At 48.5% G+C, this 19,320-nt stretch overlaps 1 protein-coding gene across 7 annotated transcripts; it reads left to right on the top strand.

The window, feature by feature from the left end:
• The first annotated feature begins 10,865 nt into the window (after positions 1-10,865).
• On the top strand, positions 10,866-17,666 carry DHRS2 (dehydrogenase/reductase 2). Of its 7 annotated transcripts, none has more exons than XM_032857058.1 (8): positions 10,869-11,008; positions 11,168-11,345; positions 11,870-11,971; positions 15,149-15,219; positions 16,229-16,274; positions 16,791-16,925; positions 17,158-17,213; positions 17,455-17,666. In XM_032857058.1, exons 1-8 carry the CDS (start codon positions 10,869-10,871, stop codon positions 17,564-17,566), a joined length of 840 nt encoding a protein of 279 aa, XP_032712949.1. In that variant the 3' UTR covers positions 17,567-17,666. The 7 variants fall into 7 exon arrangements, with proteins under 7 accessions (XP_032712951.1, XP_032712949.1, XP_032712946.1 ...); XM_032857055.1 differs by having other exon boundaries at positions 16,223-16,274; positions 16,791-16,922; positions 17,173-17,217; positions 17,423-17,666; XM_032857056.1 differs by having other exon boundaries at positions 16,223-16,274; positions 17,158-17,171; positions 17,407-17,666.
• The last annotated feature ends 1,654 nt before the right edge of the window (positions 17,667-19,320 follow it).

Genomic DNA, 19,320 nt, shown 5'->3' with positions numbered 1-19,320 from the left:
GGTTATATTCACTTACCACGAGGAGCACTGGGTGATATATGGAATTGTCAAGTCATTACACTGTACACCTGAAATTAACATAACACTGTATGTTATGTTATAACCGCAATAGAAAAAGAAAGAAAGAGAAGAAAATGCGTAGGGGAAGTGCTTCTGGAGGGTCTACTTTGTATCCGACGCTCAGGGAAAGTCTCTATAAGGAAGTGACATTTAGGGGCCATGAAATGTAGGTGGGAAGAGTTTTCAGGGAATAACTAATTTGAAAGCTATGAAGTCAGGCCTGAGCTGGCAGGTTTGGGGCAGTAAGAAGCCTATGGATCAAAGCCTGTAAGCCAAGGAGAGAGCATATGAGGTAGTCTGAGAGGTTTTTGGGAGCCAGATCCTGAAGGGCATTGCAGATTGGGGAAATAATTTAAGTTTTGATTCTAAGTGCAATGGGAAGACATTAGAGGGCTTTAAGCAGAGGAGATTTCTTTTTATCTGTTTTTTCTTTCTTTCTTCCTTTCTTTTTTTAAAATTTTTATTTACTTATTTGACAGAAAAAGAGAGATCACAAGTAGGCAGAGCAGCAGGCAGGGGGAGAGGGGGAAGCAGGCTCCCTGCTAAGCAGAGAGCTTGATGTGGGACTCGATCCCAGGACCCTGAGATCATGACCCAAGCTAAAGGCAAAGGCTTTAACCCACTGAGCCACCCAGGTGCCCCTTGTTTTTTTCTTTTTTAAAAGATTTTATTTATTTACTTAAGAGAGAGAGAGCATGAGCACTGGGAGAGGCAAAGGGACAAGCAGACTCCCCACCTAGTGTGGAGCCTGATGTGGGGGTCCATCTCAGGACCCTGAGATCATGACCTGAGCCAAAGCCAGAGGATTAACCTACTGAGCCCCCCAGGTTCCCCCTGCAAGGAGATTTCATTTCTTCCTTCCTTCCTTCCTTCCTTCCTCCCTCCCTCCCTCCCTCTCTTTCTTCCTTCTCTCTCTCTCTTTTTAAATATTTGTTTGAGAGACAGAGAGAGGGAGAGAGAGAACACGAGCAGGGTCGAGGGGCAGAGGGAGAGGGAGAAGCAGACTTCCAGATGAGTAGGGAGCCAGAGGCAATCTGTGAGCCAAGGATCATAACCTGAGGCAAAGGCAGCTGCTTAACAGACTGAGCCACCTAGGGACACCCCCTCCACCCCAAGATTTGTTTTTAAAAAGATAATCCTAGCTGAAGGGTAGAAGGAGAATAGTTTATGAGAATTTAGGAGTGTAGTGAAGGAGGTCAGTTAGGAGGCTCCTGGCATGATAGTATGGATGAGAGAGGATAGTCGAGGTGGAGAAGAGGGCTAGGCACATGTTTCGGAGGTGAAACCAACAGGATTTGCTGGTGGATTGAATACAGGAGGTAGAGGGAAGAAAAAACTCAAGGGCACCTCTCAAGATTTTGGTTGAAAGACCTTTTTGAGATGGGGACATGTGAAAGGACAGCTTTTAGGGTAGACGGGAATCAAGAGTTCTACTTTGGCTATGTTCAATGGGGCACATCACTTAACAGTCTGTTCTGGAGCTTTGTTATCTAGAGTATGAGAAGAATACTAATGCTCCCTTAGGCAGAAAGGTATTGTGGTTAGGAGGACAGATCCCTGAGTTGAAATACTGACCCTGCCATTTACTAGCTACGCAACCTCATGTAAGTTACTTTATTTCTCTGTGTCTCAGTTTTATCATCTGTAAAATTGGGATAATCATAGTGCTTACCTCAAATGGTAGTTGTATGAAGATTAAAAGAATTAATGTTTACAAAGTGGTTAGAATAGTTTCTGACACATAGTAAAAGCAATACCAGTATTATGGAAATATAAAAACAAATAAGAAAGAATTGAACCTTGTATTACATAAGTGGCAGGAAGGAAGGAAGGAAAGCAGACAGACAGATGGACCTGTTCCTCTGAAGTATGCTATATAGATTTGACATGTTTGACATACTGTCTTAGAGAAATGAAAAAGAAGGGAAATCTTCCCCAACTCATTTTATGAAGCTAGTATGACCTTGATACTAAAACCAGAAAAAGACAGTATTAAGAAAAAAAAAAAAAAAACAAGGAAAAAGAAAGCTACAACCCACATATCTGAATATAGACACAGAAGTCCTTAGCCAAATGTTACCAAATAGAATTCAGCAATATATCAAAATCAGTATATACCATGACCAACCAAGGGTGCAAGGCTCAGTCAATATTCAGAAACCAGACCATGTAATTGACCATATTAACAGTCTAAGGGAGATTCTTCCACATCTTCTGAAAGTTTCATGTTTTACCTTTCATTCTGTGCTCCATTGTGAGTTAACTTTTGTGTGTATACAAATTTTAGGGGGAGACTGACTTCATGTATGTGGAGCTGGGACTCTGGGGGGGTGGGGAGTGCCGAGGGGAGCAGCGTCCCGGGACCTTCTGTATGTTACATTGTGCAATGAACACCTCACTGATTCCTGGAGGATGATTTATGGCTCAGCAACAGTTGTTGAATCAATATTGAGAATTAACAGGGAGAAAATATCCTCAGGAAAGAGGTGAATGGGGATAAAGTCTCCTGAAGGTTTTTGGTGTGTAGGAAGGCACGTCCTCCATCATTCCATTAATTTCCAGGAACCTGACATGTATTCATCTGGGGAGAGCTTGAGTGTAAGTAGGGAGTGACAGACCTTCTGTTAGGGTAGAATCTCCTAGAGGAGTTTGGAGCCTCTTGCCTGTGGGGGATGGGACAGGGAGGGCCCGGTATGTGGGAGCCTGCTCTTTGAGTCATTTCTCTTGGACAGAAACTGGGTGATAGTTAGCTGCGGGAAGTCTGTCAAGGCACCTGGCTGTCTGCTCTGCTGCCTCCCGGGGCAGTTGAAAGGTCACTGCTCTGGCCCTCAGGTTGCACAGTGGGCTTCTCAGATCTGTGAGGGTGAGGGCAGGAAGGCAGGGAGTGGCTTCAGGAAGTTTCAGGCAGGTATAGGCTGGGAAATAGATTAAAACCTGAGAGAAAATGGAACCCCCTCCACCTCCCAATGGATGGCAGGGAGTCTGGGCTGATGGCACTGGATTCTCTTCTCTGATCTTTTGTAGGGTGAGAGATTGTGTCTCCCTGTCATTCCTTACAGGCCTACTGGTGAGACTGTGACTGGGCCTTCTACTCCCCTCCAACACAGGGTGGCCAGAAGTACTGAGGTAGGCCATATAATGAAGAAGAAAGAAGAGGGAAAAGGGAGTTACCTTCTGATCAGTGCCTGAGATGCTCCCTGAGATCACGACTGAGCCAAAATCAAGAGTCAGACCCTTAAATGACCGAGCTACCAGGGGCTCTTTTTTCTTTTCTTTTCTTTTCTTTTTCTTTTTTTTTTAGATTCCACATACAAGGGACACCCTTTATTTTTATTTTTTATTTTATTTTATTTTTTTAAAAGATTTTATTTATTTATTTGACAGAGATCACAAGTAGACAGAGAGGCAGGCAGAGAGAGAGAGGGAAGCAGGCTCCCCGCTGAGCAGAGAGCCTGATGTGGGGCTCGATCCCAGGACCCTGAGATCATGACCTGAGCTGAAGGCAGAGGCTTAACCCACTGAGCCACCCAGGTGCCCCTACAATCCTAACTTTTTCCGGGAAGTTCAAATTTTATCAATGGCAGCAAATGTTGGCAAGTGATAGTCTGCCTTGCTCATTTTCGAGAAAATATCTGCCAGATCCCTGAATCTGAGTAATCACGGCTTGGCTGTCAGTCATTCCTTCCAGTAAAAACAGAGTTACATGAAAAAGGCAGATAGTTCCACTGACATCTCAGACGATTGCACAAGGGCCTGTTCTTGAGATAACCATCATTCTTCAGGACACAACAGAATCATTTTCTGTGCACTTTGCAGTTTCTTCACCAAGAATGTTAAAAAGGTGTGTTCTCAAGGATCAAGATTTCAGATGATCATTTTAAGTGAAACAGGCTTTCCTTGAACTGCAAGTGTGTGGCAATAAGAACACAGGGCCTGCCTGGTGCCCTTATTGTGGGGAGTGCCAGGACCCATGTCAGCGGAGGGAATGCCAGAGCCATTCTTTCAGAGCAACCATGAGATTCCAAAAAGTTAGTCAGCACTGAACGTTTCACCCCCACTTGTGTTCATTGTCAAGTATTCAAATAAAAGAATGACTAGTCTGGGGGCACCTGGGTGGTTCAGTCGGTTAAAGCCTCTGCCTTCGGCTCAGGTCATGATCTCAGGGTCCTGGGATCAAGCCCCACATCGGGCTCTCTGCTCAGCGGGGAGCCTGCTTCCTCCTCTCTCTCTGCCTGCCTCTCTGCCTGCTTGTGATCTCTGTCAAATAAATAAATAAAATCTTAAAAAAAAAAAACAAAGAAAAAGAATGACTAGTCTGTGCTGACATGATAAATACAACAGCAAGCTCCCCCCGCTCCCCCATCATGTATGTTGGTCCATCTATTTGTGAGGCAAAGTACCATTCTTCAGACAAGAGATTCATTCAGTCTTCAGGTTTGCGACTAAATCTTTTCTTCCTTCCTCCCTTCCTTCATTCTTTCCTTTCTTTCTTGATTTAAAAAAAAAATATTTTATAGAGGGCTCAATCCCAGGACTCTGAGATTAGGACCTGAGCCAAAGGTAGAGGCTCAACCCACTGAGCCACCCAGGTGCCCCTCTTAATTAAAAAAAAATATATTTATTTATTTGAGTGAGAGAGAGCGAGCGAGCATGAGAGGGGATAAGGTCAGAGGGAGAAGCAGACCCCCCGTGAAGCTGGGAGCCTGATGTGGACTCCATCTTGGGACTCCGGGATCATGAGCCAAAGGCTCAGGTCAAATATAAAACTATAAAACTTTTAGTAGAAAATGTAGAAGGCTCAACCAACAGAGCCACCTTGGTGCCCAATTTTATTTATTTATGAGAGAGAGAGAGCACGCACACATGAGCAGGGGCAGAGGCAGAAGGAGAAGCAGGCTTCCTGCTGAGCAGGGAACCCCATGCAGGACTCCATCCCAGGACCCTGGGATCATGACCTGAGCCGAAGGCGGACACTTAACCGACTGAGCCACCCAGGTGCCTGCGACTACATTTTTGATTTGGCAAGTGAGTGACTGCACTGTTGTAAAGTGAGGGTGCCCAGGATTGCTTTCACAGACCTCTTCCAGCAGAAACTTGGTGCTGTCAGTGCACAAGGCTGGATTCCCTCTCAGCCTTTGTGTGTTCTTCACCAGCTAATACAGTGTGATAACTTACCCTGCAAGATACTTCAATGACTTGTTCATTTCTATTCTGAATAGCTCTAGGAAAATGTTGGCTTTCAAGCAGTGCATCATATCTATATGTAAAATAGGCAGTTCCTTTTTCTCTCAACTCTGAGTGACTGATCTCCAAACGATGCTGCATCTTACAGAGTTATAACACTATTCAAAATGTTCTGTTGCATCACACATAATAAGATAAACTACTAATATCTGCATAGTGGAGGGAAATCGGGATTTCATCATATTTTGGTTTCTTACTTGTGCACAGTTTTTTTGGAGTACGTCCTTCCCTCCAGCTAGTCCAAGGGCTCTCGGAGAGTCCACTTTCATCTTTTCCAGTATTTTTAGACATAGATGGTGCAGCTGTGGGTTGAGGAAGCAAGTCTTCTAATCTGTCTTTTTTTAAAAAATGTTTTTAATTTATTTATTTGACAGACAGAGATCACAAGTAGGCAGAGAGGCAAGCAGAGAGTGGTGGGGGGCAGGCTCCCCGCTGAGCAGAGAGCCTGATGCGGGGCTCGATCCCAGGATCCCAGGATCATGACCTGAGCAGAAGGCAGAGGCTTTAACCCACTGAGCCACCCAGGTGCCCCTAATCTGTCTTTCTTAAGCCAATGATGAATCCTTGAATAGAAGGAAAAGTATAATGTAAATAAATGATTTTGTGTGTTTGAATAAAATAGTACTATATCTTAAAATAACCATTTCAGATAAAACCGCAAAATTTAGAGAGGTTTTTGAAAAATATTTTATTTATTTAAAAAAGATTGTATTTATTTACTTTGGAGAAAGAGAGTGAGAATTCAAGGGCAGGGGCAGAGGGAGAGAATCTCAAGTAGACTCCACACTGAGTGCAGAGCCTGACTCGAGGCTAGATCTCACCACCTTAGATCATGACCTGAGCTGAAAGCAAGAGTTGGACAGTTAACTGACTAAGCCACCCAGGTGCTCCTGAAAAATACTTTAAGATATTATTTCAAAACAAGAAATTTTGAGAGAGAAATATCTGAGAGAGAGAGAGCACAAGAGAGCTCAAGCAGGGGGAGGAGCAGAGGGAGAGGGAGAAGCAGGCTCTCTGCTGAGCGGGGAGTCCGACATGAACTCGATGGCAGGACCTTGGGATCATAACCTGAGCCAAAGGCAGATGCTTAGCCAACTGAGTCACCCAGGCGCTCTACATTTAAATTTTTAATCCATCTGAAATTTATTTTGGTGTGTGGTATGAAAGACACAGATCTAATTTAGTTTCTTTTTTCCCAGAGCAGTAGCCAGTTGTCTCAACATCATTTACTGAAAAATCTTTTTCCTCACTAATGCAAAATGCCACCTTTATCACGTGTAAAATTCTCAAGTGTGTTTGTATTCATTTCTGAACCTTCTATTCCGCTCCTTTGATTCATTTGGTCATGAATCAATGCAACCCCGTTTTAACTGTGGCTACCTTATTTTAAAAAAAACCTTATATTTCAAAAGCATTTTTTGCTCTGTCTCTTTAAAGAGCTAATTCTTTCCAGATTCCTGTACTAGTTATCTATTGCTGTGTAACAAATCACCCTAACACTTAGCAGCTTGGAAATGTATTATCTCATTGTTTCAGGGAGTCAGGAATGAGAACAACGTAGCTGGTGGTTGTGGCTCAGGACTTCTCCTGATGCTGAAGTCGGCAGTCTTCTCCAGACCTGACTGGAGCCAACTGGTTTGCTTCTGAGCCTGCTCATGTGGTTGTTGGCAGGTTGCATTTCCTTGCTACGTGCATCTTGCCATAGGGGCACTCACAGCATGGCAGGTGGGAGTGAACCCAGGGAGAAAGGGAGAGACAGAGACGACGGTCCAGGACAGAACACTGTGTTTTATGTATCCTTATTTCAAAAGTGACAAACCATTACTTCTGCCAAGCCCTCCTTGCTGGGGTTGTGGGGTGTGGAGGAGGAATTACACATGGCCATGAATGCCTGCCTACAAGGATCACGGGGACCCATCTTAGAGTCTGGCTGCCACCCTTCCAGTTTTGACTTTGTTCCTTTTCACTTTCTTGGGATATCTCGTCCATTTATGAGGCTGCTTCCACCCATACTGATGTTGGCAAATCATTCTTCTGATCTCTGACTTGCCCTCCTGAGTGCCAGGACGCTTCCTCCAACTGCCTGGGTACCCCCCACCTCTGAAATATCCATAGGCCTCTCTATGTGGCTTTTTCCACCCTCTTCTTGGAAGCCTCCCTGAGCCTCAAACCAACTTCTATTTTAAAATGTAGCATTCTGGGGGTACCTGGGTGGCTCAGTCGTTAACTCTCTGCCTCAGGTCACCACTGCAGGGTCCTGGGATGGAGCCCCACATAGGGCTCCCAGCAGGGAGCCGTTTCTCCCTCTCCCATTCCTCTTGCTTGTGTTGCCTCTCTCTCTGTCTCTCTCCTTCTCTCTGTCAAAGAAATAAATAAAATCTTTAAAAAAAATGTAACACTCTGCACTACATTTATTTGAGTTTTCCATTAGACTGTAAGCTAATGGGTGGGGACTATGCCTTCATTATTTTGGTGTTCATAGTACTTAACACAGTCCTGGCAGGAAGTAAGTGCTCATTCAAATATTTGGACCCAGGAGAGAGCCTGTGTGGTGGGGGGACACCAGGAACTCTACTGCCATTAGTCCTATATAGTGCCAGGGGCCCGATCCCCCGATCCAGAGGGAGGGCCTGTTTCACTGGCTTTGAGACTGAGGCCTACAGTCTCTTTTCGATGCATGTAGAAATAACTTGGTGGCTTTGTACCCAGCTCTGCCTCCCCAGCCAACGAAGACTGTAGACCCCACAGGATAGGGTCTGGAGCCTGCTTAGACCCATGGGTCTATTTGTGTTGTGTGAGTGTCTGGGGATAGCTGGACTGACAGGACAGACCGTGGGTACCCTGGTAGGTACCTATGGTAACCTACAAATGATTACTCTGGCAGTGAGTCCTCTTCTTCCCCCCAGGCTACTCCTGGCTGTGGGGGAGACCTTGCCTCACCACCACCTTTCATCATTGCAGGACTGTATGTTCCATGAATCCTTGAGTCTTTTGGAAAGAATTACAGGACCTGAAACCCAGCCTGCCACCTCCCCACAACCTCACACTCAGCTGCAGACTTTATAGCGCGGAAGGGCTCCTGACCTGCGCCCAGGAACCACAAGAGCACAACCAGGTAAGGCTGGGGCAGGGACAATGTGGCCCCCAGTCAGGCTGACTGTCCAGGTGGGGGTCCCTGACACTGGGCTGCCCACCTTCACTTTTTACAATTTTTTGTGTTGATGCCTCTTTCTTCCTGGGTCTGTGAGCAGCTGCCTTAATTTCTCCTCAGATTCTCATAACAAAGCTCTTGGGAGCTATTGGAGCCCTTAGGGCCCCCCAACTCATTGTCTCATCTTACCTAGGTGTAGATGGAGCCAGAGTGGGGAACAGACTGGCCCAAATCCTGTTTCTTCTGTGGACATCTCCCTAATCTCTTTCCGGATTTTCAATGGTTCTCATATTGCATGTTTCTCCCCTGATCTTTGTTTTCCCTTGTATTTTCTCTTTGGTGAAGACCATACACCTCCAAGATGGGACTAGTGTGAGGGTATGTCCACTTGGCTCCCCCACCTCCATTCTGGTCATCTGAACCACTCAGCATGGTGAGGGGAATCCAAGTGGACAGTGCTAAGTTCAGAGGCCACTCTAAGCTCCCGGGACCTGTGGTAGACTGTGGCCTAGCTGGCCTGGCTGACTACTCCAGAGAAAAGCCAAAGTGGGGATGAGGGCTGAGTGAGTGAAAGCCTGGGCCCTTGGAAGCTGTCCAGTCTCAGGCCCTGGGAAAGTGGGACCTGGAACGAGAAAGGGGAACCAAGGGACATAAGTGAGGCCTGATTAGTCCCTCTGAACTCTACCTGAAATAGGTCAGAGCTGCTTTTCCCTACAAGCAGGACAGCTTTCCTGCAAACCACGTCACCACAAGGTTAGCAAGGAGCAGGGATTGGTAAAAACCGTTGTAGACCACAGAGGGGACAGCCACAGACTTGCTGAGAAGGGACAAGCTCCTCAGAGGAGCCATAACTCTGGTCTTCCAGCAGGGGGCAGCCTATCCTGACAAAAAGCGATTCCCTGTTTTTCCTGCTGCCCTCCCAGCCAAGGAGACCAATTCCCCTGACACTTGACAGGGTTAATCTGAGCTTCCTTCTTGGGGGAGAGAAGTCCCCGGGGGGTCATAACAGTGTTTAGAATGTGGGGTCCTGTTTAGGAAAGGTAGAACAATCAGAAACCGAAACCCTTCATCCCCTCAAATTGAAAGGCTGTAAATATGACCTTGCATAAAGAAGAGACCGCGCGTGTGAGAGAGTGAGCAGAGTGACAGCAGCTAGGACAAAAAGGCGAGAGGTCTAGGACCTGCAAAGGGTAAATTTAGAAATATGGTGTCAGGAGAGACATAAGTTTGAAACCAAGGCTGTCTCTCTTAAAGCAGAGCATTTGGTTACCTTCCTTATGACATGAATATAGCTTGATATCTCATCTGAAATTTCTCCATAATTCCTGAGCAGCACCCATTCACTGATCATTATAGATACCGACCCCTAACTCGAGGGAACTGGGTTACATAAGGGTTGGTTGCTAAGGAACAAGGGAGATGCAGTAGGTACGACAAGGGTTGCTTAGTAACGAGGAGTCCCTCGGTGTTGGAGTGGCGAAAGCAGGTCTGAACTGATGGGGGTCTGTGGACAGTCAGCTCCTACCAGAGCCTCCTGAAAATGCATGTCTGCTGGCCCTTAGTCCAGAGCTGCCAGACCTGCATCTCTCCAGCTTCCCGGCACTACCCTGCATGAAAAGTACATCCCAAGTCCCTGAGTGCCTTCAATAACCGCTTGCTGCCTCCATTCCTTCCCACCTGCCTCCACAGAAACTGATCAGACTCCTAGATTGAGTACCCTGCAGGGCTCCTGGGCAAGCAAAGGGGAATCTCTCACTGGGGGAGGTAGGAGATTCCAGACTCACAGTGTGTGGAGCTGGGAAATTTGGGGTCTGGGTGAAAGAGGGCCCCCTCCACAAGCATCTCCGATGTGTTTCCAGTTCATCGGACAGTGTCTGCATATCTGAGTCTCCCATGCCAGGTCCTCACTCTGCCTCCACTCCTGTGCACACCTACAACGGCCTGCCCCTTTCCTTCCAGAGGGTGTCCGGTGAGGGGGTGGGGGCTGGGTCTGCTCCCTGCCTCAGTGTCCTCCCAGCCTCCACTCAGCGAGCTTCCCTTCAAGGCACAGCCTGGCCGAGGCAGCAAGTAGGCATTCAGAACCTAGGTCTGCTCTCTGACCTGTTGCAAGCACTCAGTGCTTGCTCAGGGAATGAATGGGAAACTTGTCCTGTCTATTGAATGTTGGGTCTCACCTTCCAACTTGCCTGTTTTATAAATAGAGAGTTTTCACAGACAGTCTTCCTGACTGAGGCTCACATGTTTGAAATTCACCCTGACCAGCTCTACTCTCTCTGGTCTCTGCTGCTGGCCTCGTCTGTCTGCAGGAGCATAGGGTAGATTACTGTCATTACTCTGGCATCCGTGATAGGTGAAGTCGATTCTTTCCTCCAGGACCTGGTTCAACAGGAAGCAGAAAAACGCACTGGCCGGCATGCTCCAAGCAGTGTCTGTGGTCCACAGGGGCCTGTTTCACTCCTGTGCTGGACTCTCTGTGCGGATGAGCAGCACTGGAATAAACCCAAAGGGTCTCCTGGCCAATAGGGTAGCTGTGGTCACAGGATCCACTGAAGGGTAAGTGCCCTGATCGCCCTATGGGTCTTGACCCCTCCCCAGACCTCTCGCATCCACAGAGACCTCAGGCTTCTAGGCCAACACACAGCCCTGTTGATTTCCAGGGCTGGGTTGAGGGACGGGGCTGAGGGTGTCTTGTTCTCTCCATCTCTGCTGCAGGATCGGCTTCGCCATCGCGAGGTGCCTGGCCCAGGACAAGGCCCACGTGGTCGTCAGCAGCCGGAAACAGCAGAACGTGGACCTGGCAGTGGCCACGCTGCAGGGGGAGGGGCTGAGTGTGACAGGCACCGTGTGCCATGTGGGGAAGGCCGAGGACAGGGAGTGGCTGGTAGCCAAGGTGAGGGGCCGCAGAGAATGTGCAAGGCCTTTCCCATGCTGTTCAGCCCTGGGTGGGGCTGGGGCTGGGACTGGGATGGGGCTGGGAGGCTCTAGAACACGTCCAGAAACAAGGACTGCTCAGGGTCTACCTGGGTGGAGGGCACTGCGCACACTGGCTTTCTGGAAAATGGCTTGTTCATGAGAGAACCCTCGCCTCCATCCAACACCCTGGAGAACCGTGGCTGAGGAGGAATCTAGAGGGATTCCCTATTCCCAAGTACATGGACAGATTCCTGGAGGAGAGAGGCCCTCCACTCCTGAGACCCTCGGGGACGCAGAGCCTGTCCTTGGGCCTATCCCACATTCCTGCCTTCATCAGAGTTTGGTTCTCACACCAGTTGTGTGACCCGGTCCTGGTGGAGACAGGATCTGATTAGCAAACTTTGCCTCAATGCCCTGTGCACTTGGCAGCAGCGCTGGGAGGGCGACGCCTCCTCGGGCCATCTCTACACTTATGGCCCTGTGTTTCACCCTTCCCCCCAGGTCCTGGAGCACCATGGGGGCCTTGACTTTTTGGTGTGCAATGCAGCCGTCAACATCCTGGTGGGAGGCACCCTGAAGGCCAGTGAGGAGGTGTGGGACAAGGTGAGAGGCTCTGAGGGGAGTTGGCTGAGGAGTCTAACTTGCTCCCCCATTGAGACTCGACTCACCTCCCTGTCAAGCGACTGTAAAAACCGGCACTGACCACTCCCCCTTGGAATGTGTCGTGATGTTACTTTCCAATCTGTGTGCCTTCAAAATGGGTTCCTACATTCTTTCTGCTTTCTTTTCTCTTCCTATCCCTTTTGCATTTATTCATTTAGCAAATATTTAATGAGGGTTTGCTATGTGCCAGGCACTGTTCTAGGCTCTGGGGATACGGCTCTGGGAGTAAGGTCTTAGCTCTTGATGAAAGTCAAGAATAGGAAGGGCTCTGCTCTTTGTTGACTGTAGATACATTTCACATCCTTTGGTGATTTTGCTCCTCTTTGGGGACTCGTACCTGCTGCTGAGATACTTACCCCTTCCAAGAGGAGGGTTCCTCACTGTCCCTCAGAGGAACCTGAAATACCTGTCAGGCCTGGACCCAGCCATAAGCTGTCCATGACATTCCAACCCACTGCATTTGGCCTAATGATCTTGCCACCTGGTCCATGGGGTCCAGAAGAGACCTTGTAAAATGTCTTGAGGTCTACCTTGGGCTTTGTTGTTCTATGATTTATGTTATGTTTTTATTTATTTTATGTATTTATTTTTTATATCTTATATCTATTTATTTATTGTTTATATTATATTATTAATTTTTAATTTATTTTATAGATCTATTCTATGATTTATGTTATGTTATGGTCTTATGTCATTCTATGTTTTCTATTCTATGTCACCTGTGTTGGGTTCCTGAGTCCCTCTGACCAGACCAGATGGACTGCAGGGAAACCATCTTCTTCCTGCTGTCATTAGCCTCCATCTCCACCCCAAGCACTGGCCAGAGCATTTCCTTCTGCCTTCCACAGATCTCTGTGCTGCATAGACAGTGTTCTCAGGCCAGCCCCTCTTGTGTATCTGCCTTTGCCAGATGCCGTTTCCTCCTTCCTCAGAGATGACCTGAGATCTGAGCTCCCCGCAGCCACTGCTAGCAGCCTCCTCAAGCTTCTCAGCTTCTTTAATTCCTCTGAAGGGTCATTTGTGATTAGGTAGCTGGGATTTCACTGCTGATAGTCCTAGCCCTCCAGAGTCATTTACCCTTTTAGTGTCTTAGTTCATGGGATCATGACTCTTTTTTTCTTGGAATCCATTTGAAATCTTCCCCCCTGAAGCTAAGCACACTCGGCCATAGCCCCACCTTCCTTTCCCCACTGCCACCCTATTCTCCAAGGTCTTACTGAGCCACTAGCTGTCTGCACCACGGGGTCATAGTTGTCCCTGATCACATCTGCCACCACCTCACATGTTTGAAATTTCCCTGATGCTCTGCTTTCTCTGAATGCAGTTTTCAGAAGGTGTCCTGGGAGTTAGTTCCTTCTCACTCACTTTATCACTGGGCCAGTTCGAGCACCTCTCCAGAACCCCTTTTTCTCCAGCTGTTTGGGAAATATCCCCTCTCCTCTTCCACTACTTCTCCAACCTTCTTCTGCCTGAGGACTCTCCAGCATCCAAGCTCCACAGGCTACAATCTCTACTCAGGACTTCGTGGCACCCGGAGCTACTCTATCTGCTTTTCTTTTTCTTTTCTTTTCTTTCTTTTTTTTTTTTTTTAAAGATTTTATTTGTTTACTTGAGAGAGAGACCACGAGAGGGGAGAAGATCAGAAGGAGAAGCAGACTCCTCATGGAGCTGGGAGCCCGATGAGGGACTGGATCCCTGGACTTCAGGATCATGACCTGAGCTGAAGGCAGTTGCTTAACCAACTGAGCCACCCAGGTGTCCTCTATCTGCTTTTCTAATAGGGCAGTCCTCTTAAGCAAGGGAGGGACTCACCTTTTCCTTGGTTCATGCTTGGTTGCTGAGTCTAGGAGGGGCCTTGTTGGAGCCCATCCCCCAGCTTAGAGCAGACATCAATGGGATGGTGGGGCTCTATTTTGAGCAAAGAATGACCAGGAAGTCCCTTAATCTAACCCTCAATGCCTTCTTATTGGGGACCTCATATCGGGCCCCCCTTTGGACATCTGAACCACTTCTTCCGGTCCTGGGGGTCATCCCCAGCACTGGCAATCTGTCATCATGTGGGCCTCAGCAGCTCTCCATCAAAGCCTTTCCCCTGCCCTCATCCCTCATCAAGGGGATGACCAGATATGCAGTCTCATTCCCTAGAGACAGAGGACACACTGACCTCACTCAAGATGGTGCCTCACAGGAGAGATCCTGATGTCACTTTAGTCCCAGCTGGTGCTCTGTCCTAGCCCCCAGCTCAGTCTCTGCCTCTTTCCCTGCCAGTTCTTCTCTTACTTTTCCTCTGTCCCCAGTCCCATCAGACTGAATTCCCAGACAGCGGGTCAGGAACCCTCATGTCTGGGGCCGGATCCAGGTTTTAGTCGCAGGCGGGACTGGCGTGGGAAGCTCACACCCAGAATGGCAATTCTCTGTTGTGTCTCCCACTTTGTGATGGCCGTAGGAAAGCTCAGAGCCATGTCTGCAGGAAACAGGCAGGCATGCAAGCCCTCAAAGCTGGCATTTTTTGTGAACAGATAATAATATAATACTCAGTCCTTGCTGTGAAGTGTGGGCACCAATCTTCCCCTTGCTTTTTCTTATCTTTCTACACTTATTTTTCCTGTTCTCCATTTCTTCACACATAATACCTATTCTACTTGTTTTATGCTGTGGCACCGTGAGAACACCTTAAATTCTACTGGGACAAGACAAGGACACCAACAAGTCAAAACACAGACAGACAAAGACAACACTTCCAGAAATCTTCTTTGCTCCCAGCACCTCCTTTCCCCTCCATCTGTTCTACTTTCAGTCTTTTTTCCAGGGGCCTCTGCTTAGTGGGTCTATCTGCAGACCAGCATGTTCTCCATTTTCTTGAAAAGGCCTGAACATTTCCCTCCTTCACCCCAGTCGGGAAGTTTGCTCACAGGCCTGTCACTTAGCCTGACTGCCTGTTAAACCGTTAGCCAGTGGGCTAACGGTTCTGATCAGAAGAGAAATGAATCTTAGATCTGCACACTTGTGGGTTTGCTGCACAAATGACAGGGCTCCGGGTGCCTTAGGACATCAGGCCCTGGGCTGAGGGCTCACGGCGTCTCTTTGTCTCCCCTCCTGCCTCCACTCTGATTTCAGATCCTGAACATGAATGTGAAGTCCCCAGCCCTGCTCCTGAGCCAGCTGCTGCCCCACATAGAGAACAGGGGGTAGGTTGCAGGGTGGGGGTGGGGTGGGGTCTGGTGGGGAGCCCGTGTGAGAATGGAGGCTGGAGAACACAGGGGTCCAGCTGGGAGGTATCCCTGGGGTCTCCCCATCTCCCTTCCTCTGTCCTGCTTCACCCTTTGTACAGCTACAGCTTCTAATTCTTGGCTGCAGGATAAGGGTGCTGGTTCTGGGGCTCCAGCATGCTCTCATTGGCCTCGACATCAGCACTTTTGGGAAAGGGCTGAGCTTTAGCTCCTTAGCCTCGTGGACAGATCCTTCTCACCCTCTACTCGGGCTGTCGTACCAAGGGACAGTGCCTTTTCACCAATTTACAATCTGTGACAGGGTTCCCCCATCCCAGATCCATCCTCCCTCCCTGCTGCTCAGCCTCCAGGGAGCCTACCTGTTCTTCCAGATCCTGCCTATTTGACTGCACTCCATACATGGCTTCAGGGGTTCATGTCAGGGACTCAGGCCTCCACCTCCCTCAGGCCGTAGCTCCTCCTCAGTCAGGCTCCTCAATGCAGACATACCCTTTAGGAACCTGCCCCAGGCTGTGTGGGGTAGAGGAAAACATTACTGCCTCTCATTTCTTGTCTCCTCCTGCTTCATCTGCTTCTTAGAGGCGGCCCATTGTCACCAAGCCCACTCTGCTCACTTTCCCAAGCAGCTGGCTTTCTGCTCATTGCTTCCCTCAAGATGCAGAGAGTGTCATGGTTCAGAGCATGGGCATTGGGTCAGAGAACTAGGGTTGGAGTTCTGGCTCCGCCACTTACGGTTCTGCTGTGAAACTCTGTGGGCCTCTGTGGCCCTTGAAACTCTGTGGGCTTGAAAGGGAGACAATAATGTAAACTGTACCGCCGCTGTGAAGACTGCATTATTCCATGACTATAGTAGTTAAAATGGTATTGTTCTCATTCTTATATCTTTTTAAAATAATAGTAGCACCTCAGTCCATGTTAAGTTACTGGTTTCCTGTCTCCTCTCATGTCTGTCTCCTCTCAGGATGAGGGCGGTCATCCTCGTCTCCTCCATTGCAGCCTATGTACCACAGGCAGTGAGTGCTTGCTTGTGTGCTCCTGGTAGTATTAGGTGAAGGGGTCCCCAGGACACCACAGGGACAATGCCTGGGACAGACCCCCCACCTCACTCGTGCTGCCCTAGGTTGAGCTGATGCCCATGTGGCTGCTGGGTCCCTCCGACCCAGCTTCTGTTCTCAGACCAGGATGGGGAGAGTGTGTCTGAGCTCTGCACTTGGGCCAGGGGTGGGAGCATCTGTAGGTGAGAAACTCAACTGATACTTTCCTCTGCTTCCTCATATCCTTTTTTGTTTTTTTCTTTTTAAGATTTATTTATTTGAGAGGGGGAAGGGCAGAAGGAGAGGGAAAGGTTCCCAAGCAGACTCCTGGCTGAGTGCCAAGCCATGGCTGATGCAGGCTCCATGGTGGAGCTCCATCTCACGACCCTGAGGCCTTGACCTGAGCAGAAATCAAGAGTTGAATGCTTAACTGACTGAGCCACCCAGGCGCCCTGCTTCCGCATATCCTAATGACTGCCTTGATTCCCTTCCCAGAAACTGGGTGTCTACAATATCAGTAAGACGGCCATGCTGGGCCTCACCAGGATGCTGTCATTGGAGCTGGCCCCCAAGGACATCCGGGTGAACTGCCTGGTGCCAGGAGTAATCGAGACCAGATTCAGCCAAGTGGTGAGGACCGGGGTGTGACCCCCATTTCCCAGCCTGGAAACAGTAGAAACCTCACCAGTGACTAAGGGATAAGCCTCAGATCAGTGTCTCTAACAGCTGAGGTCCTCATTGTCCTTTGAATTCAGCCATGACTCAGCCCGTCACCCCAAATCTGCCATAGGTGATCTGCTGCAAGATCATCTGGGGCCTTGTTTTAGCACCACTGACTTGTTCATGTCTTCTCTTTGCCCAGTTACACAAGGATGAGTTTTTCTGGAATGATTTCAAGAAAGAGCACAAGCTGCAGAGGCAAGTGGGGTGTGGAGCCTTGGTTACCAGGGTACAGCTAGGGAGGGGTGGCTGGTCTGTTTCACTAGTCGACCCCTCCCTGTGTGCTGGCCATTCCTTTAGCTGGAGTCTGGGTTCCACAGAGCCCTGCAGGGTACAAGCAAGAAGCCCCGCTGAGTCCACCCTGTCTCTCCTTGGAGCCCACTCCCACCAGAGCAGCAGAGTCTGAGATCCCTGACATGTGTTCTGTCCTTCTACACATGTTAGGGCAGCCCGAGGACTGTGCTGGGATTGTGTCCTTCCTGTGCTCTCCAGACGCCAGCTACATCACTGGTGAAAGCTTTGTGGTGACCGGTTTCTCCCCTCGGCTCTGATGGAGCTGAGGGGTCCCTGAGCTGTGGGTCTGGGTTTAGGAGACTGGGGACAGGTGGGCTGGGAAATCATGAAGGTCAAGAGATAAAGACTGAAGCTTAAGGCAGGACCCCCCAGTGTTCTCATCTGTTGATTCTGCTGTTGATACAGCTGCTGTGATCCAACCAACCTGTGGGTTCTTGATATGGGGCTATGGAGCCAAAGGAGTTTATGGGCCTGGCACATTGGAGGAAACATAAGGGACAGGAGCAGCAAATTGGGCCCTCGAAAGTTCCAGTCCTTCTCTCTGCCACTTGTGCTTTAAACATTTCTTTCCTAAAACAAACTCCAATTTCTCTTCAAGCCTGGAAACTCCTGGTGAGGGGAGGGTCAAAGGGAATGAGGCTGAGGACAGGCCTCTCCCGTCTCCTGCCTTCTGCTGCCCTGAGCCTGTCCTCAGACCCAGCCAGTGAGTGTTTACAGAAGGCTCTGCTCCTTTCTCTGAGTGGGCTGGTGGAGGCTAAGCAAGGTGGGAGAGGGTGAGAGGATTCCAGGATCCCCCCTGGGGTTCTGTGGGCTAGTGGTCTTTCATGTTTTCTGGGCCACATAGGCCTTTGAGTCCTTGAAGAAAAAAGCTTCACCAAATCTTGCATACCATTCCAGGCTGAGAACTGCTAATTGATACAAAAGAGAGAAGTCAGTGTGAAGTTCTCCTTAGGGGTGTCTCCTCTTGGTAAAGGCACTTTCTGCTGTCCTGAGGCATGTTCGAGGGCTCCATCCTTCTGTGTGTGCACATCCAAGGCTCAGCCGACTCAGGGAGGAACAGTGGCCCTAAGAATGCCTCTCTTCCTCTTGTGCCATCCAAAAGTCTCCCCTGAATTGGTCCCAAGGGAGGACCTGAGACAAGGCTTCCAACTGACCTCTGGCTTTCACCTCACTAAAGCTGCTCACCAGTGCGCCCTCTCTGAACCTCCTGGGCATGGGTCTTTGTCTTGAGACTAATTCAGTCACAAAAACATTTATTGTTCCCTACTGCAAACATTGGGCCAGGCACCCTGGAGAACAAAAACATAAAAACAGACCCAACTTCTCTTAAGTTCCTTCCTTGTGGTATGAGTACAGGGGTTTAAAACACTCATCAGTAAATAAGGCGGAAATGGGGCGCCTGGGTGGCTTAGTTAGCTGAGCGTCCAACTACTGAATTTGGCTCAGGTCATGGTCTCGGGGTTGTGAGATTGAGCCCCACGTCCAGCTCCGGACTCAGCACAGTCTGCTTGTCCCTCTCCCTCTGCTCTGCCCCTTGCTCATTTGTGCATACTCTCTCTCTCTCAAATAAATAAAATCCTTAAAGATAAATTAATAAATAAGGCAGAATGTATTCATTCTTTCAATAAATTGAGTGAGTACCACTCTATGCCAGGTATTGTTTTAAGAACTGAGAGGGCCACTGTGAACAAAACAAAGATTATTTCCCTGCAGAGTTTATACTCTCATGGGGGAGATGTACAATAAACAACAAACATATTAAAAAATTATACAGTGCGTTAATAGGTATATAGGTACAGAAAAAAAAAGACAAAGAGAAGGGTAAGAGTACAATTCTATACCCAATTCTAAGGCATGGTGGGCTCTTTTCCCACACCAAGTAGTTCTCTAACAGCTGAGTGTCTTACAATTCAGCTGAATTCGGACACATTCTGCCTGGAGATAGGGTGAGACCCCACAGGTTAAGGGCTCAGTTCTGCAAGACTAGCCCCGCTCCATTTGCTAAGTGCAA

This window comes from Lontra canadensis, unplaced genomic scaffold, assembly GCF_010015895.1.
Source record: "Lontra canadensis isolate GAN:19392208 unplaced genomic scaffold, GSC_riverotter_1.0 scaffold12, whole genome shotgun sequence".
In the NCBI taxonomy this organism is placed as follows: domain Eukaryota; kingdom Metazoa; phylum Chordata; class Mammalia; order Carnivora; family Mustelidae; genus Lontra; species Lontra canadensis.
Note: the sequence above shows the minus strand (reverse complement) of the source record. Positions and strands in the feature narration are given on the sequence as shown.